The sequence below is a fragment of the Carcharhinus amblyrhynchos genome, chromosome 13, assembly GCF_965287045.1.
Source record: "Carcharhinus amblyrhynchos chromosome 13, sCarAmb.v2.hapA, whole genome shotgun sequence".
In the NCBI taxonomy this organism is placed as follows: domain Eukaryota; kingdom Metazoa; phylum Chordata; class Chondrichthyes; order Carcharhiniformes; family Carcharhinidae; genus Carcharhinus; species Carcharhinus amblyrhynchos.
Genome location: NC_137336.1, coordinates 79,719,387 through 79,744,521, shown reverse-complemented (window position 1 = coordinate 79,744,521; position 25,135 = coordinate 79,719,387). Strand labels below are relative to the sequence as shown.

The following is a 25,135-nucleotide window of genomic DNA, read 5'->3' as shown; positions in this document are numbered from 1 at the left end:
GGCAACATGTAATCAGTGGAGTTCCACAGGGACTCCATAGGGGCTGGGACCGCGAAAGGATTAATAATCATTCCAGTGTAAAAATCACATAAGTTGCTGAACTCAGTCACACAGTAAAACTGAAAAAACCAGAGGTCTCGATTAAAGCAGATCCAGGTAATAGTCAAGGACCATAAAACTCCCAATTACAAGGGAGGCTTCAGTCATACAATATACAATAGACTTCAATTGAATTGTGTGCAGCTTGTCAGTACCTGTAATAACAAGGAATAGTAGACTGGGAGGTTGATATACTATTGGTCAGACCAACAGCTATCATACTCATGTCCGGAGGGTGGTGGATAGTGAAAAAACACACACTTGCTTTGTGATATAATTAGGTAGACATGGACAAGTTGTAAATGGACAACTATACCCTTATATGTTATATAATTCAAATAGTTAATTATGAGTGGATATGGATAACTTCTGTACAAATGCACATCTCTGGTATGTGCTAATTACTTGTAATATAATCTAGAAGTATATCTGTTTGGGTCTGTATCCAGCGTTCTGGATTGTGCCAGCAGCTGGCTTACTGGAGCCCTTGCTATAGCTTGTAATAAACAACCAATTTTGGAACTCCAAAGTTCTTTGTCTGGTCACTTGAGAACAAGCTCAGTATGCCACTGACCATCCCAGCACCACAATAGATCATAACTGTTTATAATGTATATTAGTGGCTTGGAGGAAGGAAGCAAATGTATTGTAGCCAGATTTGCAGACAGCACAACAATAGGTGGAAAGGCAAGTTACTAGCCAGTTACAAACAGTTTACAGTAAGATATTAATACATTAAGTAAGTGGACAAAAAAGTTAGCAAATGGAGTATAATGTGGTAAAATGTGAGGCTCATTTTGGAAGGGAGAACAAAAGACCAGTGTTATTTAAATGGAGAAAAACAGCAGAAAGCTTTGACATAAAGGGACTTGAGGGTACTTGTGCATGAAACACAGAAAGCTAGCACCCAGGTACTGCAAGTAAACAGGAAGGCTAATGGAATGTTGACCTTTATTTCAAGGGGTTGGAATATAAAAGTAAAAGAAGTATTCCTATCATTGTATATGTTATTGGAAAGACCACATCTGGAGTACTATGAGCAGTTTTGGTCCCGTTAATTAAGGAAAAATATTTCAGTATGATGATCCCCGGTTAAACAAGTTAGGGACTTGATTCATTGGAATTTGGAAGAATGAGATATGATCTCATTGTAACTTATAGGATTCTGAAGGAGCTTGACAGGATAAATGCTGCAAAGTGTATTGGCTCATGAGAGAGTCAAGGACCAGTTGATATAGAACATAGAACAGTACAGCACAGTACAGGCCCTTCGGCTCTCAGTGTTGCGCCGAGCTGTGTCTAAACCCAAGATCAAGCTATCCCACTCCCTACAGTTCTGGTGTGCTCCATGTGCCTATCCAATAACCGCTTGAAAGTTCCTAAAGTGTCCGACTTTACTATCACAGCAGGCAGTCTATTCCACACCCCAACCACTCTCTGAGTGAAGAATCTACTTCAGACATCCCTCCTATATCTCCCACTATGAACCTTATAGTTACGCGCCCGAGTAAACAGTTCATCCACCCAAGGAAATAGTCTCTGCACATCCACTCTACCTATCCCCCTCATCATCTTATAAACCTCTATGAAGTCACCTCTCATCTTCCTCTGCTCTAAAGAGAAAAGCCGCAGCTCCCTCAATGTTCCCTCATAAGACTTACAAAACTTTTGCTGGTCAGTAAGGGATCAAACCTACGACCTTAGCACCATGCTCTAAACATCTGAGCTAACCGACCACTGCCTAACCTCAGAATTAAGAGGTGCTAATTTAAGACTGAGATGAGGGAGATTTTCTTTTTAAGGGCTGTGGGTTTTCGGTACTCCTTCCCATGCAGCTGTGGGGGCAAAGACGTTGCGTATATTTAATGTTCAGATAGATTATTCATCTGTGATGGATCAAGGGTTACAGGGAAAGGGCAGGGAAATGGACGCAAGAAATGTTGGATCAGCTATGATTGTATTGAATGGCAGCAGTTCAAGCTTGAGCTCTTGTTACTATTTCTTATGGTCTGAAGAGACTGCTGGCCTCTCTTAAGCGGTCTGTCCATGCCTGGGTGGTTCCAGTGAAAGAACTTGTCATATCCGGTTACTATCTTCCACCAGCAGTGAGTACCTCAGGGTACAGAGTGTTTCATCAACCCTGGTAAAAACATTCTGATTAGAAAAGATCTCTTAACTCATGTTGAGCCTTTGTTGCTGACTTGGGGCTTTTGTAGTTTGATTGGACAAGATGTTTGTGAGAATAAGAGAGAAAAATTAAGAGAGAAACTAGAATTGTCTGATCTGAATTTCTATTCTGGACTTACAATGATGACTCTTATAAACTCCAGTTACAGGATATCAGAGATGATTTGCTGACAGGAAACTCAAACCAAGCATTAAATCAAGATCTGTCAGTCACTTGATTCATCATGACCTGAATATCATTGGACTTTGAAGGTGGAAGTGGAAATGTTTGTCTGCTCAATCTGAGAGAGAATATTTTAAACATCGTTGTGACTGAGAAAAAAAAACAAGACACACACAAGACACCTGGCAAGAGTTTTCCAGACACTAATTGTGAAAAGAGCTTTCACCCGTTGCACAGCTTGAAAAAAAAATCACACCATTCACAGCAGGGAGAAATATAACAGGTGTTTTGTGTGTACGCAGTTGAGGCTTCAACAAGGTTCTCCAACTTGGAGAGCCAAAAGGATCTCTGCAGTACAGAGAAACCATGGAAGTGTGGTGGCTGTGGGAAAGGATTCAGTTGCCCATCCCAGCTGGAAGTTCATCAGTGCACTCACACTGAGTGAGAGCGTATACCTGCACCATGTGAGGGAGGGGATTCATTCTGTCGTCTCATCTTCGGTTACATCAGTGAGTCCAAATTGACGAGAGAACTTTTAAATGCTCTACTTGTGGGAAATGCTTTAAAATCCTTACAGGATCTAATTAAACACAAGCTTGTTCGCACTGACGAGAGACCATTTAACTGTGTGAGAAAAGATTAAGTCATCTCACCTCATTCAGCACTAGCAAGTTCATACTCTGGAGAGGCAATTCACCACTGTATGTGGGAAGAGATTAGTATGATCACCTCACTTACTTACAAATGAGCGAGTTCACAAGTGGCTGAGGATGTTGAATTTTAAAATTTAAAATTAAAATACTAAATGTAATGCCAAAAGTTTTAACTGTTACTCCACTGATCCTACAGTCACGTTTATAAGAACATAAGAACATAAGAAATAGGCGCAGGAGTAGGCCATCTAGCCCCTCGAGCCTGCCCCGCCATTCAATAAGATCATGGCTGATCTGTCGTGGCTCAGTTCCACATTCCCGCCCTCTCCCCATAATCCTTAATCCCCTCGCTTATCAAAAACCCATCAACCCGCGTCTTAAAAATATTTAGCGAGGCAGCCTCCACTACTTCAACGGGCAGAGAATTCCAGAGATTCACCACCCTTTGAGTGAAGAAGTTCCTCCTCAACTCCGTTCTAAACCGCCCCCCCTTTATCTTGAGGCTGTGCCCCCTAGTCCTACTGTCCTTTCTGATCGGGAAGAGTCTCTCCACCTCTATCCTACCCGTCCCATTCACCATCTTATACTTCTCAATGAGATCTCCCCTCATTCTTCTAAACTCTAACGAGTACAAGCCTAGTTTATTCAGCCTCTCCTCATAGCTCAAGCCCCTCAACTCCAGTATCAGCCTAGTAAACCTCCTCTGCACTCCCTCCAAGGCCAAAATATCCTTGCGTAAGTGCGGCAACCAAAACTGCACACAGTACTCCAGCTGCGGCCTCACCAGTGCCCTATACAGCTGCAGCAAGACCTCCCTACTTTTATATTCAATCCCCCTCGCTCTGAAGGCCAGCATCCCATTCGCCTTCCTGACCACCTGCTGCACCTGCAGGCTGGGTTTTTGCGACTCGTGCACAAGGACCCCGATCTTTGTGTTTATTATCTTTGTGTTTATTCTTATTGTTGGTTTCAGCATTCTGGATATCATTATAATTCGGTTGCCATTACTGAAAATAGTTATGGTGAGATTTCCACACATGTCCCTAGAGCATTAGTCTCGTCCTTTGGATTCCTAATGACTTTATCACAATGGCACCATCTCCCCAGGGAGATCACTCCAAAGGTGTGCAAGTCAGATTGATTGGCTATGCTAAATCGTCCTTTACAGTCGGGGGATTAGCAGGTTAAATACATGGGGTTACAGGGATAGGGCCTAGGTGGAATTAATGTCAGTGGGAACTTGTTGGGCCAAATGGCCTTCTTCTGCATTGCAGTGATTCTATGACTCCATGATCTCATCATGTGGGTATTGTTCCAGCTCCTACACTGCAGATTGGAGTCCCACCTGAGGACATGAGGGTCAAGGAGAGTGTGTTTATAATGTGGCCAAACAGGTTGAGTATCAATCTGCAAAATCCTTCCAAAACTAATGGCAGGCAGTAAGAGTAGGAGAATTCTTTGATGAGTGCTGCTGTTCAAAGTATAAGCCTCAGGCAACTAGTTATGCAACAGATGAGCATCTATTAGGTATGAAAAGAGATAAGAACCACCTCCCCATTATTAGATAAAAGCAAATTACTGTGGATGTTGGAATCTGAAACCAAAAGAGAAAATACTGGAAAATCTCTGCAGGTCTAGCAGCATCTGTAAGGAGAGAAAAGAGCTGATGTTTCGAATGAGGTGCAAGTGAAACGTTGCTTAACCTGGAATGAGTGTTTTGGACCTTGGATGGTAATCATGGAAGAGGTAAAGGGGCAGGAGTTACATTGTCTGCGATTGCATGGGAAGGTGCCATGTGTTATGGGACAGGTATATTTGTATTGTGGAGGAATGGACTAGATTGTCCCAGAGGGAACGGTCTCTGTGGAATGCTGACAGAGGGGGTGAAGGGACGATGTGTTTGATGGTGACGTCATGCTGGAGTAGACAAAAATGGCAGCGGATTATGCTTTGCATGCAGAGGTTGGTGGGGTGAAATGTAAGAATGGGAACTCTATCCTTGTTCTGGAGGGATGAAAAAGAGGGTGAGGGTCATGGCACGGGAAATAGACAGCATGCTGTTGAGGACTCTGTCAACAACTGTAGGTGAGAAGCCATGGTTGAGGAAAAAGCACATATTAGAAGCACTACTTTGGAGTGCTTAATGCAACGGAGGCGAAGGAGCTGAGAGTAGGGCATGAAGTCCTGACAGGGTGCCAAGCGCAAAGAGCTGTCGTCCAGATAGCTGTGGGAGTCAGTGAGCTTGTAATAGATATTGGTAGGTAGTCTACTGCCAGAAATAGAGACAGAAAGGTCAAGGCAGGGAAGGAATTGTCTGAGATGGACCAGGTAAAGTGATAGAGGGATGGAAACTGAAACCAAGGTTGATGCATGTTTCCAGGTCAATAGCATGAAGTGGCACTAAAATAGTCATCAATGTACTGGTAAAGGGATTGTGAGAGGGAATCCATTAGGCCTGGAACAAGGGACATCAATGTACTGGTAAAGGGATTGTGAGAGGGAATCCATTAGGCCTGGAACAAGGGACATTCCATATACCCCATAAAAAGACAAACACAGCTTGGATCCATGTGGGTACCCATTGCTACACCTTTGATTTGGAAAAAGTGGGGTGAGTTGACGGAGATGTTGTTGAGATAGAACGAGTCCAGCCAGGCAGGACAGAGTGGTGATGGATGGAAATTGTTCAGGCCTCTTTTCAGGAAAGAAGTGGAGCTCTCAGGGCATTCTGATGTGGGATGGAGGTGTAGAGAGATTGCATATCCATGGCGAATAGGAAGTGGTTAGGGCCTGCGAACTGGAAGGTGTGAATATGATGCAGAGCATCAGAGGGATCCTGCATATAGATGGGCTGGGAATGGACCAGAGGAGTAAGAATGGAGTCAAGATAAGAGGAAATAACTTTGGTGGAGCAGGAGCATGCTGACGCAATGGGCCTATGAGGATGGTCCTTTTTGTGGAATTTGGGAAGTAGGTAGAAGCAGGCTGTCTGGAATTGGGAAATTATAAGGTTGGGGGGGGGGGGGGGGGGGGTGGTGGTGGCGGGGGGGAGAGGGGCGGTGCGGCATCTGGAGGAAATAAGGCTGGTAACAGTGTTGGAGATAATGGCTTGATGATTAGTGGTGTGGTCATGGTCCACGGGGAGATAGGTGCTCAGCCTGTGAAGTCGAGGTCAGTATGCTGGTCAATAACAGCACCCCTTTGTCAGCAGGTTTGATGACAAAGTTGGGGTTGGACCTGAGGGGATGAAGAGTGGAAAGTTCAGAAGGAGATTGGAATGAGTGTGGCAGGGGAGACTCTTGCCCAAAGAAGTGGGCACAGAGACAAAAGTGACGAAAAAAATGTTCAACATCTTGTTGAGGTGGGGATATTAGGGTACAAAGTTGAGTCCTTTGCTGAGGAGGCTCAGCCTCAGAGAGGGGAATGACGGAGGGGTATGGTGAACATCTAGTCTGGGCTGTGGCTAGAAAAGATGGGGTTCGAAGGATTGGAACTGGTGGAGACTTAGGGTGCGAAATGGTGTTGATGAGTTGTTGAAGCTTGCATTCCTTAACATCTGCAAGAAACAAGTTTCTTATGTTGTCGAATGATGCAAAGGATGAAATGAAACTGAGGACAGGGACAGCTCTGAGAGAAATAGTACGTAGAAAAGAGCTGATATAGAAATACATCAGCTCTTTTCTGTCCTTACAGATTCCGCCAGACCTGCTGAGATTTTCCAGCATTTTCTCTTTCGGTTCCCCATTATTACATTTTCAATTATCATGACAATAGGTGATCAAATAAATTCATTAATCATTTAATTAGCACGGTAGAATAGTTCTTAGCACTGCTACCGCTCACTGCCAGAGATTCAGGTTCCATTCCGGCCTTGGGTGAATGTGGAATTTGCACATTCTCATAGTGTCTGCGTGAGTTTTGTCCGGGTTCTCCAGTTTCTTCCCACAGTCCAAAGATGTGCAGGTTACGTTGATTGGATGTGCTAAATTGCTCCTTAGTGTCCAAAGATGTGTAGATTAGAGATATTAGTGGGGTAAATACAAGGGGTTACAGAGACATGGCCTGGGTAAAATGCTCCTTTGGAGTGTTGGTGCAGACTCAATGGGCCGAATGGCCTCTTTCTGCACTGTAGAGATTATATGATGCCAAAGTGACCTACTGGATGTGGTTTATTAACAGAAAAGAGAATTCTGCAGCGATCGACTAGGACCCTGGTGTTTGCACAATTTATTTAAAAGTCAGAATCGGCGGCCTCTACCCATACGTAATTTACTTATTGGACTAAACTGTAGTAAGGGACTCTGCATAAAGAGGATTAGAGGGTCTTTACCAGATGGATAAATTCATCATTCAGAGGTGTAACACCTCTACTTGAACTCTCTACAAGTTTTTTTAACTTGACCAAAACACACAGGATTGGCATAATCCAAGATTTATGTTTACATGTTCTGTGCTTCAAGTCAATCTTTTTGCAAGCCATTTCCAAATGCAGGCAGAGCTCAAGTTGCATCATTAGATACACCATGATTGTGAGGACCTTTAGCTCTGCCTTGTGAAACTAGCTTAAACTGGCAACAAACTGGTGAGATGGGGGAGTTCCTATTACTGCAGGCAACACAGCCTCAAATTGAGGCAACAAAATGTGATTTTGGAAAAGGGGAATAGTCACTGTGAAATATATACAAGAAAGGACTGAATTAATAAAAGATGTTTGGCTAGGTATGATCCCATTGTTGCAAAACAATATGCAGTCAAATTTCCAAGAGTTCATTCAGCCCTCAGAGCATTTAACTGATAGCTGTGACCTGGAGTTAGTGAATCATCTGTAATACTGTGTTTATGTTGGGGTTTTAGTCCATCTACCAATGCCTACCTCGTACTGAGCCAGAGGATCAGCAGCTTTACAAGAATGGAGCTTTACAAGGAATGGAACATTTATCTTTGTTAAATATGTGCTTTCCCCTTTTTGGATAACAATTACGACAGTGTTCTGGGGAACAGATTGGAGACACAATACAGAGGTGTGGGAAAATCAACAGTGCTAATGTGAGGATTGTTAACATACTCGTGAAGGAGTTTAGAACGTTTTACTGTGGCTCAGACTCTGAATAAAACATTCTGTAGTTTATGCTGCTATGGGATGGTATTCGGTTGTCTGTGTTGAGCAATGAACACATGGATACAATCACAATGCAGAAAGATAGTTTACCAGCTTTACTGGGGGTGATGCACAGTCATCCAAGAGTAGGGAGCAGGAGAAAATGTTGTGAGCTTCTGTCCTGGACTGACAGTGGTGGATTCTGGAAACCCATTTTACAGGGGGTTAGAAGGAAAGAATTTGGAGAGAGGAAACTAAAATCTTTTCCTCTGTGATATATTACTGGAGATATGATGGTGAGTGTTTATAATCCCTGTCTCACTATACTGATAATTTAAGTGGATTGTAGATTGTGGTGTTAGCCTATATTGCCTCTCCTCACTCTTGCCCTTTTCCCTGCTCCCATTTCGTGGTTACAGGCTCCTGAGAGGATGTGAGACAGTTACTGGACTCAGAAATGCTGAGGGGTCCAGATCGGAGGAGATTCTGCAGATTGGGAAAAGTGTGATAGTGGAACGATTTGAAAACTGAAAAAGATTAGCATTTTAAAATTGAGGTGCTTAACCAAGAGCCTATGTGGGTCAGTGAGCACAGTGGTGAGAGTAGAATAAGATTTGAGTCAGAACAAGGACAGCAGAGTTTTCAATGATGTTTGGCTTATGGATTGTAGGCATGGGAGGCCAACCAAGAATGTGTCAGAATAGTTATGTTTAGAGGTAACAGTTGCAGGGATTTACATTTCAGAAACAGATGAGCTGAGACAGGGGAAAGTCAGGTAATGCGTAAACGGAAAGAGGTGGTCTCTTAGTGCAGATAGTAGTCAGAAACTCATCTGATGAAATATGACACCAAGGTTCTGAATTGTCTCATCTAGCCTCACAGTTGGTGAGAAGAGGGATGGAGCTGGTGGTCAGGGAGCGAAGTTTGTAACAAAGAGTAAAGGCAATGACTTCAGTCTTTCCAATATTTAATTGGAGGGAGTTTCTATTCACCTGTGTGAGTTGGAGGGGAAATTGGAGGTGAAATTGATGGTGTTTGCATGCACCTGGAAGTGTGGTCCTTCTAGCTGCTGGAGGTTGAGGGTTTGGGAGGTTCTGTAAAAGTTTTAGAAATATAAAACCCTTGTCCTTGACCCCCTCTGTCTCTCTCTCTCCCAAAATGTCCAGACTCTTGGCAGGTTCCCGTGTCTGAAGGACATTAGTGAACAAATTGGAAGTTTCAACATTCCAGCACTTTTCACAGTCACTTTGCCCGATGTCACAAATTACCAGCTTCATTCAGATCAATTTCATAACCTGCCTTTGTGTTTGTGTGGGTTCTCTCTCTCTCCCATTTTTCTGTTTTATATCAATTTCACTGGGTATTAGAAAGGGAAAATTTGCAGTCAAGAAACTCAAAGCCAACATTGCATCAGATCAATTCGGCAGATGGAGTATAATGTAGAAAACTCTTTTGACTGACTCCTGGGATGAAGTGATTTTCTTATGAGGAAAGATCCGTTGGATCTGTATGGAGGAATGAGAGCTGACCTTATTGAAACATATCAGGTTACAGATCTGATCACATCACGACTGAAATATATTAGTTTGTAAATATAGAGTTAAAAATCATTATCCACGGTGGAGAGAAACCACACATACGTTCTGACTGTGGATGAGACTTCAGCCAATCCTCTCGTCTGTCGAAACACAAATGGCCTCACTCCAGGGAAAATCATGGAAATGTAGGGACTGTGGGAAGAGATCTAATTACCCGTCCCGACTGGAAAATCATCAGTGCCGCCAGAGTGGGGAGAGGTCATTCACCGGTTTGGACTTTGGGAAGGGATTCACTGAGTCATCCAAACTGCTGACATATCAGAACGTTCAAAGGGCAGACCTTTTAAATGCCCAGAGGGCAGGAAGCGCTACAAAAGGAACCTGGCTTCCCATCAATGTGTTCAAATTGACAAGACTGTCCAGGTGCCCTCACTGTGGGGCTGGGTTCAGGTGATCAATTCACACTGGAGAAAGGGGGTTCACTTGTTCCAAGCAGACTTATTCAGTCATCCACCTGTAGACACACCAAGTTCACAAGCAGCTACTTAATATTAATATTAAGGAGGCTATAGCAGGGCACTTAAAAAAAAATAGAATGCAATCAGAGTCCAAACAGTTTTGTGTAAGGGAAATCGTCTTTGACTAATTTATTAGCGTTTGAGAAAGTAATGCGCACGTGGATAAAGGGAAAACTGTAGGTGTGGTGTACATGGATTTCCAAATAGCATTCGCTATAATGCGACATCAAAGTTTACTCCACAAAAAGAAAAGCTCATAGTACAGAGGGTATATTAACAGGAATAAAAGATGGGGAAACTAACAAGGAGCAAGAAGATCGTCAAAATAAATGGGTCATTTCTGGTTTACAACTATAACTATTGGAGTGCCACAGGAAACAGTACTAACACATCAATTATTCAAAATCTAATTGAATGGCTTCGAGGAAGGGACCAAAAGTATGGTTGCTAAATTTGCTGATGACACAAAGATAATTAGGAGAGTAAGTTGAAGGAGGACATAAGGAGGATGCAAAGGAACATGGATAGGTTGAGTGGGCAAAAATTTGGCAGATTGAATATAATGTGGAAAAATCAGTTGACTGATTCCTGGGATGCTGAGGAACAATAGACACATTGGATCTGATGGCAGAACGAGAGGTGATCTTACTGAAATATATCAGGTCCTGAGAGGTGCTCATAACGTGGATGTTGAGATGATGTTTCTCCTTTTGGGAGAAAGGAGAATTAGGGAAGTTAGGTAAGAATAAGGGTCCCCCATTTAATAGATGAGAAGAACTTCTTGATCTCAGAGTGCCTTAGTCTGAGGAATTCTCCTTTCTCAAACAGCATTGAATATTTTTAATCTGAATTAGATGGATTATTGATTAGCAAGGGAGTTATACAGTAATGTTGAGACCACAATCCTACTGAAACCACTGTCCTACGATTACTGAAAGGGCCCGTATCTATTAGAGTTGAGAAGGATAAGATGAGATCTGATCGAAATGTATAAAATTCTAACAGGGCTGGACAGACTGGATGCAGCAAGGATGTTTTACCCGACTGGGAAATCTAGAACCGGGGGACCCAGACTCAGGATATGGGGTAGATCATTTAGGACAAAGTAAGGCAAAAATTCTTCACTCAATCCAGTGAAATTCTTTACCACAGAAGGCTGTGGACACCAAGCCACTGAATGCATTCAAGAGAGATTGATGTTTTACAGATTTTGATGGCATCAAAGGTTATGGGGAGAAAGCCAGAATATGGCATTGACATTGAGGTGGAGACATGGTCATACTGAATGGTGGAGGAGGCTTGAAAGACCAAATGGCCCATTCCTGCTCCTAGTTTCAATGTTTTTATCAGATCAGCAAGGATCTTATCAATTAGCAGAGTTAGCTCGAGGAATTCAATGGCCAAATCCTGCTCTTAATTTGTTTGTTCATATAAGTACTTCAATTATTTTGAGATTATAAACTTAAACCTGCTGTTTCACTTTGTCAGGAGCAAATAATATTTATACATCAATCTTACTGACAATATATTTCCAGCATTCACTGTTGTTCTTGTGACTCTAAACCCAGTTTTAAAAGAACTTTTGTGTCTAGGAGCTTTGATTCATGGAAGAGATGGGCTGGGGCACATTTCTAACATGGCTGGGGATTAACCCATATGTTTAGCTTTGGATGTAATGAACTGCAGTAATAACAGCATCGAGCCATCACTTACGAACTTGCTGGTGTCTCAGCAAATGGGATTAATCAATGAATCCTTTTCCACACATGGAGCAGGTGAATGGCCTCTCCCCTGTGTGAACTCACTGGTGTTACAGCAGTCTGAATGTCCAACAGAATCATTCTCACACACGGAGCAAATGAATGACCTCTCCCCAGTGTGAGTGCCCTGGTGTCTCAGCAAATCATTGCTGCTTTTAAACCTCTCCTCACAGTCAGAACATTGAAAAGTTCCCGTCTCAGTGTGAACTCGCTGGTGTCTCAGGAGATTGGATGAATGAGTGAATCCCCTCCCACACTCTGAACAGATGAATGGCCTCTCCCCAGTGTGAACTCGCTGGTGTATCATGAGGTCAGATGATGTCCTGAATCCAATCCCACACTGAGAGCATCTGAACGGTCTCTCGTCAGTGTGAACACGTTGATGGCGAATCAGTTCCCTGGAACTTTTATAGCACTTTTCACAATTGGGGCATTTATAGGGTCTCTCATCAGTGTGAACTCCCTGGTGTTTCAGCAGAGTGGAGGAATCAGCAAATCCCTTCCCACACTTGGAGCAGGTGAACGGCCTCTCCCCAGTGTGAACCCGTTGGTGTGTCAGTAAGTTGGAAGAACTGGTGAATCCCTTCCCACAGTGGGAGCAGGTGAATGGTTTCTCTCCAGTGTGAATCCGCTGGTGTTTCAGCAATGTGGGGGACCTGGTGAATCCCTTTCCACATTCAGAGCATGTGAACGGCCTCTCGCCACTGTGATTTCTCCGGTGTGTATGTAAGCTGGATAACTGAGTAAATCCCTTCCCACACTCAGTGCAGTTGAATGGTCTCTCCCCAGTGTGAATACGTCGATGAATTTCTAGATCAGATGGGTAATTGAAACCCTTCCCACAGTCTGCACATTTCCACGGTTTCTCCATGGGTGTCCCTGTGCAGGCTGTACAATTAATTAAAGCTTCGTAGTCACACAGAGAACATGTGAAACAGTTTCTCTTCACTATGAGTGATGTGATGGATTTCAGATTATGTAACTGGTTAAAGCTCTTTACGCAGTCAGTCACTGGAACACTCTCCTTCGACTGCACGCATCTCTGCTTTTCCAGTCACACTTTGGTTTGAAATCTTTTCCCGCAGACAGAACAGACAGACCTTTCTCCTTCCACATTCAAACGCTGATGATATTCAGGTCATGATGAACAAAGAGACTCTGCTCAGTCTTGATGTGATCTTGGTTTGAATTTCTTGTCTGCCAATCCTCATCTAACAATGTCTGTAAAAGGAATTTAGAACAGTTATCACTGTAAGTAAAAGATATAAATTCAGAGCAAATAATTCTAGTTGCTACAAAACATTTTTTTTCCTCAAAGCTATTAATCTCTATCCCACACACTCTCTCTTTTCCCTGTGAAAGATGTAGTAAGTTCCTCCCCCCCCCACTTCCAGTTTTGTCCCTCTTCTCGTCTGGCTGGATTCATTTCGTGGATATGCCGGCGTTGGACTGGGGTAAACATAGTAAAAAGTCTGACAACACCAGGTTTAAGTCCAACCGATTTATTTGATAGTAAACTCACTAGCTTTCGAGGTTTCCCTCTTCTTCAGGTGAATGGAGAATTCTGGCCTCAGACAGAGCATATAAAGCACAGACACATCTCCCTCACTCAAATGGTAACCAGTGGCCTGAATAGCCTGGTGCTAAGCTAAGCTGCCCTGACTCTATTTTACTTAGGCAGTCCTTGAGCAAACTATCCATCGATGTGGAGATAATTCGCAGAACAGATAGGAAACTTACACAACTTTAAAACAAAACCAGAATCAAACAATTCAACCTGAGACGTAAAGCTCCAATATGCAGATGCCTGATTTGTATTTTAAACCTATCTAGCTACCTTTACTAAAAGCAAATTATTGTGGATGCTGAAATTTGAAACCAAAAGAGAAAATGCAGGGAAATCTCAGCAGGTCTGGCAGCATCTGCAATGATCTGGAGGAGGGAACCGAGTGTAGGGTGTCGAAATTTGCTGATGACACCAAGATTGGGGGAAAGGCAAATTGTGCGGAGGGTGTGGAGAGTCTGCAGAAGGATCTAGATAGGCTGGGCGAATGGGCCAGGAAATGGCAAATGGAATTTAATGTTGGCAAGTGTGAGGTGGTCCACTTTGGTAGGAAGAATGGTAGGAAGGACTATTACTTACGTGGCGAAAAACTGCAGCAGGCGACGGTGCAGAGGGACCTCGGGGTCCTTGTGCATGAGTCGCAAAAACCCAGCCTGCAGGTGCAGCAGGTGGTCAGGAAGGCAAATGGGATGCTGGCCTTCATAGCGAGGGGGATTGAATATAAAAGTAGGGAGGTCTTGCTGCAGCTGTATAGGGCATTGGTGAGGCCGCAGCTGGAGTACTGTGTGCAGTTTTGGGCGCCGCACCTGCGCAAGGATATTTTGGCCTTGGAGGGAGTGCAGAGGAGGTTTACTAGGCTGATACCGGAGTTGAGGGGGTTGAGCTATGAGGAGAGGCTGAATAAACTAGGCTTGTACTCGTTAGAGTTTAGAAGAATGAGGGGAGATCTCATTGAGACGTATAAGATGATGAATGGGATGGATAGGATAGAGGTGGAGAGACTCTTCCCGCTCAAAAAAGACAGTAGGACTAGGGGGCACAGCCTCAAGATAAAGGGGGGGCGGTTTAGAACGGAGTTGAGGAGGAACTTCTTCACTCAAAGGGTGGTGAATCTCTGGAATTCTCTGCCCGTTGAAGTGGTGGAGGCTGCCTCGCTAAATATTTTTAAGAAGCGGGTTGATGGGTTTTTGATAAGAGAGGGGATTAAGGGTTATGGGGAGAGGGCGGGAAAGTGGAACTGAGCCACGACAGATCAGCCATGATCTTATTGAATGGCGGGGCAGGCGCAAAGGGCCAGATGGCCTACTCCTGCTCCTATTTCTTATGAGAGAAAAGAGCTGATGTTTCGAGTTCAGATGACCTTTTGTCAAGGCTACCTTGACTCCCCAAACCTTAATCTTCTTGCCTCACAAATAATCTCAGTTTGCAACTTTTCGACTGACCAAATCTTGACAGAGTTCCAGATTCCAGTATATTTTCTGGAAGTGATTTCTGATATTTCTTGTGAACATCCCAGTTTCAGCTACACAACTAAATGTCAATCATTTGCAGAGACGGACTGACAATGAAACACTCCGTGCCTAGGCAAAGGGCCCCGCCAATAGGGGGTGCCTGTGCTAATGGGAGATTGTTTTCCCCACCTTGTGCTTTCTAATGCTATTGTTATCTAAACACACGGCTGTGCCTCTGGATACAAAGTGCTCAAACCCAATCATTTCAAATAATATGTCTTTGCACAACTTGGCTCTCTTCTATAACAAACTTCTTTGAAAAATTGAGATTCACACTATTTTTGTTTCAGGAAAAAAAATTAAATAATTATATTTAAAGTAGGAAAGAATAGCATTTAAGTTTAGAGATTCACATTAACACAATACAAAATGGATTCAGTGTTTTCAAAACATGATTTCTCTTGGCACCTTATATTGTAACCTGGCTCAAATTTACACAGATGATTGAGTTACTTTCTAGGAAGCTTTTCAAACTACATGCGGCACAGTGGTTTGTACTGCTACCTCAGTCAATGGTAGCCATGATGTGGAGATGCTGGCATTGGACTGGGGTAAGAAGTCTCACAACTTTAACCTGGTGTTGTGAGACTTCTTACTGTGCCTCACAGTGCCAGGGACTCGGGTTCAATACCGGTCTGTCTTTGTGGAGTTTGCACATTCTTCCTGCGTGTGTGAGTTTCCTCCAGATGCTTTAGTTTTCCCCTACTCCAAACATGTGTGTGTGTTAGGTTGATTGGCCATGATAAATTGTCCCTTAGTTTGAGCAGGATTTGCAGGGTAAGTACGTGGGGTTATGGGTATAGGGTTTTGGTTAGTGCAGGCTCGATAAGTGCACTGTAAGAATTCTATGCATAATCACAATTTGCAATGATAAGTAAACACTGAACTAAGTAAACAACTTATATCAATTCATGATTTGATTTCTTATTGTCATATGTCCCAAGATATAGTAAAGCTCTTTCCACAGTGAGATACAGTGAAAAGTATTGAGAGTGAACAAGGCTGGGCTTGACAACATTCAGGTCCCCAGAAATGTTTTGAAGTTATTTATTAGCGTTGCAAGTAGGCTCAGATGAAGCTACTGTGAAAATGAAGGTGGGCGCAGAGTCCCACAGAGTGTAAGCCCGCCACTTCACTCTTACCTTGTTAGGCAACATTTTTTTTTAAAATGCTGTGGATGCTGTAAATCTGAAGTAAAAAACATAAAGTTCCGGAAATCCTCAGCAGGTTTGGCAGCTTCTGTGGAGAGAAACAGAGTTAACATTTCCAATCCAACATCATTATTTTTGGGAATCGAGTGTTTCCATCATTCTAATTTAATTTTAAAGTCTAATTGGTGTAAATATTATTGTTCTTACAGATATCCAACGTAACTCTGATTTCAGACCCTCCTCTGAACAGTTTACAAACTGAGCTCCATCTTACTGTCCATTCCTTCACTCAAAACCCGGAGAGAAAGTCACAAGATGGCGGCCGCCGGTTGCCTGGGTAACCCGGGCCTGTCGCCGGGGAGGAAACACCGCCCATCCCCTCTTCCCTTACCAAGATGGCCGCCACAGTTCCTCTCCCCCTGAACAAACACAGCTTTCCTTCTCCAAAATGGCGCACGGTTAGCAGCCTCCCAGTGCGCAGGTGCGGGTGTGTGTCGGGGGTGAGCATGCTCAGTATCAGTCAGGGCGCGGGGAGCTCAGAGAGGGGTGGTCAGTGCGGCTGGAGTGGCAGTTTTATCAGCTGCTGAGGTAGGCCTGAGGCCCCGAGTAGGAGGCCGTGTTTACCCCGTGGTGTAGGGGAAGGTTTTGTGGAGGCGATTATCAGGCTGGTTTAGTTAGTGAAGCTTTTAAATGCAGAGTCTGGTCTCGGATCCCACATTGGGTGGTTGTACTCAAAACATTTTACTTAATTATTTATCTACTAAGAAATTAATTGATTTGTTTAAAATAGCATCTGTGAAAAAGACTAAAATGGCAATAACCTGATGTAATTCTAATAGGAATTTTAACATTACTGACTGACAAAAGAACATAAAATTCTGGGGAAGAATCAATCCTAAAATGTTTCAATTTACCCCCTATTGTCAGATTTCAGTTACTATTTTGAAATTTAATTGAAAATGTCTGTCCAGTAGCAAATGGCAAAATTAGTGATACAAGGCTGCACTTAGAATCATCTCTCATCTTTTGTGACTGTCACTGTCTTTGTGTCTCTGCAGGAAGTATTTGCCCTGGTTTTGTGTCACAAATAAATGCAGCTTTTCCCAGAAACAGCCCAGAGTAACAATCACCATAATCTTTAAGCAACGAGCAGAGCAGAGTGACCATTGTGGGAATGCAACAAAGAGTGGGTGTGACTTCATGGTTTCGCAGGTAGGAGAGAATTATTGACTCATTCATTTTATTTTCACTCTACATACAGGCTGGAGAACTGAATTCAGCCAAAGTGGTGGTGGTGGAGCTTTAGGGGAATTAGGAGTGGAGACACTAAATCGTGGTGATGGTGTGATGAATTCAGATTTCAGCCCGGTGAGGAGGGAGATTGTGTGTGATGGGGATTTATTGAATATGTGAGTAGAAAAAATTTCCCATGGAAAGTATAATTGTTCTGAATTAGTTTTGTGAACTCCTTTTCTAGGGTGTTAGAAGAGGTGGATTTACAGACTGGAATCTGAAACTAAACTTCACATCAAAATTGAACAGTGCCACTCGATTCATCATGACCTAACATCATTGGCTTTTGACAGTAGAAGGAGAAATATTTTTGTGTTCTGCTTGTGCAAAAAAGTCATAATTCAATGTGACTGGGAAAAATACCAAGACCCACAGTTATAGTGAAAGTGTTCTACTGTATTTACTATGGAAAGAGCTTTAACCAGTTATTCTGTATGAATAGTAATCACGACATCCACAGTAGGGAGAAGCCAGATACATATACTGTGTGCGGATGAGGCTTTAATTGATCATCCAGACTGGAGAGAGTCAAGGACACTGGCAGCATGGAGAAACCGTGGCAATGTGGAGACTGTGGGAAAGGATTCAATTATCCATCCCAACTGGAAAACCATCGACGCAGTCACACTGGGGAAAGGCCATTCATCTGCTCCATGTGCGGGAAGGGATTTACTCAGTCGTTCTGCCTCCAGTCACATCAAAGGGCTCACACTGAGGAGAGACCATTCAGTTGCACCTATTGTGGGAAAAGGTTCAGGTGTTCATCTAACCTCACTGCACACCAGCGAATTCACACTGGAGAGAGACCATTCACCTGCTCCATTTGTGGGAAAGGATTCACTCAGTCAACTACTCTGCTAACACATCAGCGAGTTCACACAGGGGAGAGGCCATTCACCTGTGCCGTGTGTGAGAAGGGATTTATTAATTCATCCCAGTTGTTGAAACACCAGCGGGTTCACACTGGGGAGAGACCGTTCACCTGCTCCAAGTGTGGGAAAGGATTTGCTCAGTTAAACAATCTGCTGAGACATCAGCGAAGCCACACTGGAGAGCGGCCATTCATATGCTCTGTGTGTGGGAATGGATTTACTCACTCATGTAACCTGCTGACACACCAACGAATTCACACTGGGGAGAGACCGTACACTTGCTCTGTGTGTGGAAAGGGATTCACTCGGTCATCTCATCTGGTGACACATCAGCGAATTCACACTGGGGAAAAGCCATTCACCTGTTCCATGTGTGGGAAGGGATTCACTCAGTCACAACATTTGCTGACACACCAGCGGATTCATAAGTGATTGCGGGCATTGCATTTCCCTGTTATTTCTGCTGTTACTCATATCCAGGAAAGATAGTCTGACAATATTTAGTTTATTCCTTCTATTATTAACTGTCCAGAGTTTAATATTCCAGATACATTGCTATTTTAAGAATGGCCATGTTGCTTTTTAGAAGCACCATCTGTGATCCTTCCTGTTAATTCAAGAACTCCCAGAGAAACTTGTTGACAAAATTCTGAATTTTACTTCAATCCCAAATTGATCTTCGGTACACCATTCAGTCTGTAAAAAAAATTAACATTTCCAACTAGGAAGTACTGATTAATTCTTGTTTGCCATTCTTTAGTGACTTGTATATTATTTACAGTGACACCATCATTATAAATTAAAACAAAATAATGAAATATTTTACAACTGTGAAAAAAAATGCAGACAGTATTGGGATTTGGGTCAATGAGGTATGAACAGGAAAATACCACTGGTAATGATAGAGATGACAGAAGTATTAAATAATTATTTTGCCTCATTGTTTCCAGGGGATAGAACAGGTCAAACTGACATTGAAAGATAAGATGAGTAGTGAGATAAGTGCATCTTAAGAATATATTGAGCAAACTAGTCAAACTCAAATAGGATAGAGTGGTCCGGAAGGATTGAAATCATTTAAAAAATAATAATTTAGGGAAAAGCTAGAAGAGAAATTACCACATATGTTCAATGATTCATTAAAAATGTATAGAGCCTGAAGACTGGCAGAAAGCAAATGTAATTTCTAAATTTAAATAGAAAATGCCCTGGCAATACTAAATCACAGTAAGTAGTCTCACAACACCAGGTTAAAGTCCAATGGGTATATTTGGTAGCCTGTTGGACTTTAACCTGGTGTTGTGAGACTACTTACTATGCTTATCCCAGTCCAATGCTGGCATCTCCACATCAATACTAAATCAGTCAGTTTCACATCGGCTGTGGGACAACAATGGAATTCTTATTAAAGGAGAGAATAGAAGAAAATATAATAACAGCATGGATTTCAAAAGGGAAAATCTTGTCTGACCAGCCTTTTGAGAAGATAGAGAGAGTAGATGGTGACGGTGCATTAGATGGGATTTATCTGGATTTTCATAGCCTTTGATAGAATGCCAGCAATAGATTAATGAATAAGTTCAGAGAATGTGGAGTCAGAGGCAAGAGGCAGACTGGATTTAAAAAAAAACATATTTTATGGGATGCGTGTGTCACTCGCTTGGTCAGCATTTACTGCCCATCCCTAATTGCCCTTGACAGGACACTTAAGACATTGACATGGATCTGGAGTCAGACCAGATCGCCAGGGGCGATCGTATCTGGGCCTCGTAATTTGGTCAAACCAGATGGAGAGGCCGTGCAGGAAGCCGAGCCAATTGGGAGCAAGGGTGTGCATCTTAGGATGGATAGGAACCTCAGTTGGAGCCAGGGAGGAAGAAAGAATAGACTTGATTATTACTTCTGCCGGACCCTTGTCTTGTGTGTACATATTTTATTTATAGTTAATGAATTGTTTCTTGTTGAAGACACAATCAGTCATCTTCGAATATACCACACTGGTGATGAGGAAGTCAGTCACTGGGTGATCACAGTGCGTAGTTAGCAGGGGAGTGGAATGATTTTCAAAGCTGGAAGAAACAGGTACAGATACCCTAAAAATGCCTTTAAGCGGGACATTTGAGCCGTTTGGTAGTTGAGAACTGGGGTAACGTATCGAAGGATCTGTTATTTCTTTATAGCTATATGGAAGCTTGCCTGTGTAGAAATTACATAGCTTTCATTCCAGTTGGAAGGGTCATTTACAGGCATGGTACAGACTGAAGAAGGCAAGACAGAACGCACAAAAAACACAATGGTTAGTTTAACACTGTTAAAGCAACTGGCTGAGGAGCTCAACAATGGATTCAAATCTTATACTTTCAACCAGGTCCAGCTCAACCCATAGATGTAGCCTTGATAGTCAGCGGCAGATCCCTTAAAATGGAGGTCGACATTAGAGCTGCAGCCACTGACTTAAGGAACAAACATTTAGATACCTCCAGAAAGGTCTACAACCCTTGAGCGTGAGAATTCAGAAGCCATTTGGTCTACGTATACAGGAAAGATGCTGCAGAGAGTAGGGTCATTTCAGTAAATATATACTATTAGAAACCAAACAGCACAATTACCTATTCTTGTGATTGAGGATCACACATTTTGTTACATCAGTTGAGATTGTATGAAACAGATACAATCGGACTGGCTGGAGGTATTGAATATTCAGAATGAAGGTTTTCAAGAACTGCTATGCAGATATTCTGATATTTTCCAGAAGGAACTGGGACCAATAAAAGGGGCTAAGGCCAAAATTTATTTGAACCCCAAGGTAGCACCCAAATTCTTTCAACCTACCAATGCTGTACGCACTCCATCATAAAATAGAAGTGGAGATAAGAAGAGGATTTGGGCTTTGTAAAACCTGTACAGTTCTCTGAATGGGTTGCACCCATAATCCCTAATTTGAAGCCACATCAGACTGTGGGAATTAGAAATTAATTGTAAACTGAGGAGCTCGAGATAGATATCCCATTCTGAAAATTGAGGACCATTGTGCAAAATTGGCAGGGGGCTTTAAACACACCAAGTTAGATCTCAGTCAGCACTAGCGGTAGCTGGAGTTGATGACTCCGAGAAGTTGGTTACCATCAATATCCACTGTTGGGGGGGTGGTGAGAGAATAAAAATGACAACGATTGAGGTTTAAATATGATTGTGGAGTGAGGTTTAAGAATCTACAATTAGTAAGAAAATTATTAAAAAAAGGTTGCTGATTGATTCATTACAGAAAACCAGCTTCCTCAAAGTTACAAAGGTTAGCACCTTAGCAGAATTTTGTACTTCTAGAACTGTACGGATTAATCTTTTAGCAATAACAATGACAAAGTTTTGGAGCCAGACAGCAAGAAATAGCAGCGGGTAAGCTTACCATGATAAGTTAGAAGTCGCTGCGATATGGACAAGGTTAAATGTGCCTGTTTGGTAAAATCTACGTGTGTTGTTAGATTGAAATTTAAACAATGTCTGTGTGTGTGTGAAGCAAGGTATAAATGTATGCAGCCTTCATGTAAACATTAGAATCAGTTTCTGAATCTGAAGTAATGCTCTCCCTGCATATATGTTTGAATAAAGGAAGATGATCCTAACCTGTTCTGAGTCTCCTGTGACACTGATAAACTTTAATCACAAGTAGGCTTACATTACCATTTCAATGAAGCTACTGTGAAAATCCCCAAGTTGCCACACTCTGGTGCCTATTTGGGTACACTCATGGAGAATTTAATATGGCTGACACACCTAACCAGAATGTCTTTTCGACTGTGGGAAGAAACTGGAGCACCCGAAGGAAACCCATGGGGAGAACGTACAGACTCCGCACACCACTGACCCAAGCTGGGAATCGAACCTGGTTCCTTGGCACTATGAGGTATCAGTGTTAACCATTGTGCCACCCCAGCTTGTAAGAAATAAGTGATAACAATATAGTATGGTTGGCAAGATACTGGCATCCAAGGGCCAGTTTTGTAAAGAGGGTGAGTATATTATCTACCATCCATAGTAAGTGCAGTAAGCTCACCCGGGAACAGTTTGGTCGAGTATTAGAAGAATCAAATTAATACCTGTAAATATATATTAAAAAATTTGTTAATGGGAGATAAAGGGGTTAATAAAGGAGGACTTGAATCAGACTAGATTCCTCATTGCCAGAAAGACAGAAATAAGTTTGCAAACAGTGAGTGCAGAGAATGGTTGTGCAGAAGTAGGTTTGCAGAATTGATCGCTCAGAAGAGAGGTTAAAAAAAAATGAAATGTTAATGGTGGAGGAAAAGGCCTCAGTCCTGACTGGGGGCAGAGGGTTCAATGACAAAATTTGTAGCAGAACAATGGCCAAAAATCATGAAAATGCAGAAGGAGAGGTGGAATCCAGATGGGACCCTGGGGAACAAAAAAGCTGCTGGTTAGGTCAGAAGAAGGATAGCAAAAGGGATTACTGATTATTACTGCATTAAATCTACAAATATATAAACAATGCTAAAATTTGGCAGTAATGTAGTGAGCACTGTCAGTTCAATTACAGCTTTGGGTGACTACCTGTGTGGAGTTTGCATGTTCTCCCTGTGTCTGCATGGGTTTCCTCCAGGTGTTCCAATTTAAAGTTTATTTTTTAATGTCACATGTAGGTAACATTAACACTGCAATGAAGTTACTGTAAAAATTCCCTATTGCCACACTCCAGCACCTGTTCAGATACACTAGGAAGAATCTAGCATGGCCAATGTAGCTAACCAGCACATCTTTTGGACTTATGGGAGGAAACCAGAGCACCCGGAAGAAACCCACGCAGACGTGGGAAAACCGTGCAGACTCTGCATCGATAGTGACCCAAGCCAGAAGTGAACCTGGGTCTCGGCACTGTAAGGCAGCAGTGCTAATCCTGCCATTGTACCGCTGTGGATGTTTTCTCCCACAGTCCAAAATATGCAGGTTAGGCGGACTAGCCATACTAAAAGATAGCCCCTTAGTGTCAGGGTGGTTTGCAGGGTAAGTGCATGGGGTTACAGGGATAGGACCTGGGTGGGATTGTTGTTGGAGCAGGCTCGATGGGCTAAGTCCCCTCCTTTCTAGGATTCTATGCGTTCTATTGCTCTAAACAAGAGCATGGTGGCACAATGATTAGCAGTACTGTCTCACAGCACCAGGGACCTGAGTTCAATTGCAGCCTTGGGTAACTGTTTGTGTGGAATGTGCACATTCTCTCCATCTCTGCGCGGTTTCCTCCAGGTGCTCTGATTTCCTCCCACAGTCTAAAGATATGCAGCTTAGGTGCACATTGCCCCTTATCGTAGGCTAGGAGGATTAGTGGATCAAATGCATGCGGTTAGGAAATAGGGTGGGACGTGGACCTGAGTAAGATGCTCTGTTAGAGAGTCAGTGCAGACTCAATGGGCCAAATGGCCTCCTTTTGCACTGTTGTGACTCTTTGAGGAAAAGGAGGACAGCCCAGTAATTACATAGAATCACTATAGTGCAAAGGGAGGCATGGTTAGTAAGTTTGCGGATGACACTAAGATTGGTGGCATAGTGGACAGTGAAGAAAGTTATCTTCAATTGCAACGGGATCTTGATCAATTGGGCCAGTGGGCTGATGAATGGCAGTTGGAGTTTAATTTAGACATGTGAGGTGATGCATTTTGATAGATTGAACCAGGACACGACTTAATTAATGGTAGGGGTTGGGGAGAGTTATAGAACAAAGATCTCGGGGTACATGTTCATACTCCTTGAAAGTGGAGTTGCAGGTGGACAGAGTGGTGAAGGAAGCATTCAGCATGCTTGGTTTCGTTGGTTAGAATATTGAATACAGGAGTTGGGACGTCTTGTTGAAGTTTTACAAGAAATTGGTAAGGCCACACTTGGAATATTATGTGCAATTCTGGTTACCTTATTATAGAAAGGATATTATTAAACTAGAAAGAGTGCTGAAAAGTTACTAGAATGCTATGGGGCTTGATGGATTGAGTTATAAGGAGAGGCTGACTAAACTGGGACTTTTTTCTTTGAAGCGTAGGAGGCTGAGAGGTGATCTTATAGAGATCTATAAAATTATGAGGGGCACAGATCAGCTAGATAGTCAATATCTTTTCCCAAAGGTAAGGGAGTCTAAAACCAGAGGGCATAGGTTTAAGGTGAGAGGGGAGAGATACAGAAGTGTTCAGAGGGTGTGAGTGTCTGGAACAAGCTGCCAGAGGCAGTAGTAGAAGCGGGTACAATTTTGTCTTTTAAAAAGCATTTAGATAGTTACATGGGTAAGATGGGTAAAGACGGATATGGGCCAAATGCAGGCAATTGAGATTAGCTTACTGGCTTTAAAGAAAAAGGATGGCATGAATAAGTTGGACCAAAGCACCTGTTTCCATGCTGTAAACCTCTATGACTCTATGAGGCCATTTGGTCCATCGAGCCTGCACCAACAAATATCCCACCGAGATCCTATCTCTGTAACCCCACATATTTACCCTCCTAGTTCCTCTGACATGAAGGGGCAATTTATCATGGCCAGTCAACCTAACCTGCATTGCACATCTTTGGAGTGTGAGAGGAAACCAGAGTATCTGGAGAAAATCCACAGGGAGAACATGTGAACTCCACACAGATAGTGACCCAAGGTTGGAATCAAACCTGGCGCTGTGAGATAGTAGTGCTAACCACTGTGCCATCAAAGTATCAATACCCTTATATTGGGCATTGAT

General features: G+C 42.8%; 2 protein-coding genes across 3 annotated transcripts in view; one reads left to right on the top strand and one right to left on the bottom strand.

The window, feature by feature from the left end:
- The window catches only part of LOC145351390 (uncharacterized), a 28,169-nt gene extending 6,139 nt beyond the window's left edge, over window positions 1-22,030 (top strand). The window contains 3 exon segments of the mRNA XM_080201000.1: window positions 4,076-4,124; window positions 16,452-16,579; window positions 17,903-22,030. Of these exon segments, the coding sequence (XP_080057126.1) occupies window positions 4,076-4,124; window positions 16,452-16,579; window positions 17,903-18,839 (1,114 nt within the window). The 3' untranslated portion in view covers window positions 18,840-22,030.
- LOC145352012 (uncharacterized) lies at window positions 8,303-16,558 on the bottom strand. Of its 2 annotated transcripts, XM_080201883.1 has the most exons (3): window positions 16,450-16,558; window positions 16,234-16,330; window positions 8,303-13,237 (listed from the first exon to the last, which is right to left on the bottom strand). In XM_080201883.1, the coding sequence occupies exon 3, from the start codon at window positions 12,885-12,887 to the stop codon at window positions 11,985-11,987; it is 903 nt and encodes a 300-aa protein (XP_080058009.1). In that variant the 5' UTR covers window positions 12,888-13,237; window positions 16,234-16,330; window positions 16,450-16,558; the 3' UTR covers window positions 8,303-11,984. The 2 variants fall into 2 exon arrangements, with proteins under 2 accessions (XP_080058009.1, XP_080058010.1); XM_080201884.1 differs by lacking the exon at window positions 16,234-16,330.
- Window positions 22,031-25,135: the final 3,105 nt, after the last annotated feature.

Excerpts from the sequence above, each read along its gene's own strand:
- LOC145352012 (XM_080201883.1), bottom strand. The coding sequence starts at position 12,887 with ATGGAGAAACCGTGGAAATGTGCAGACTGTGGGAAGGGTTTCAATTAC.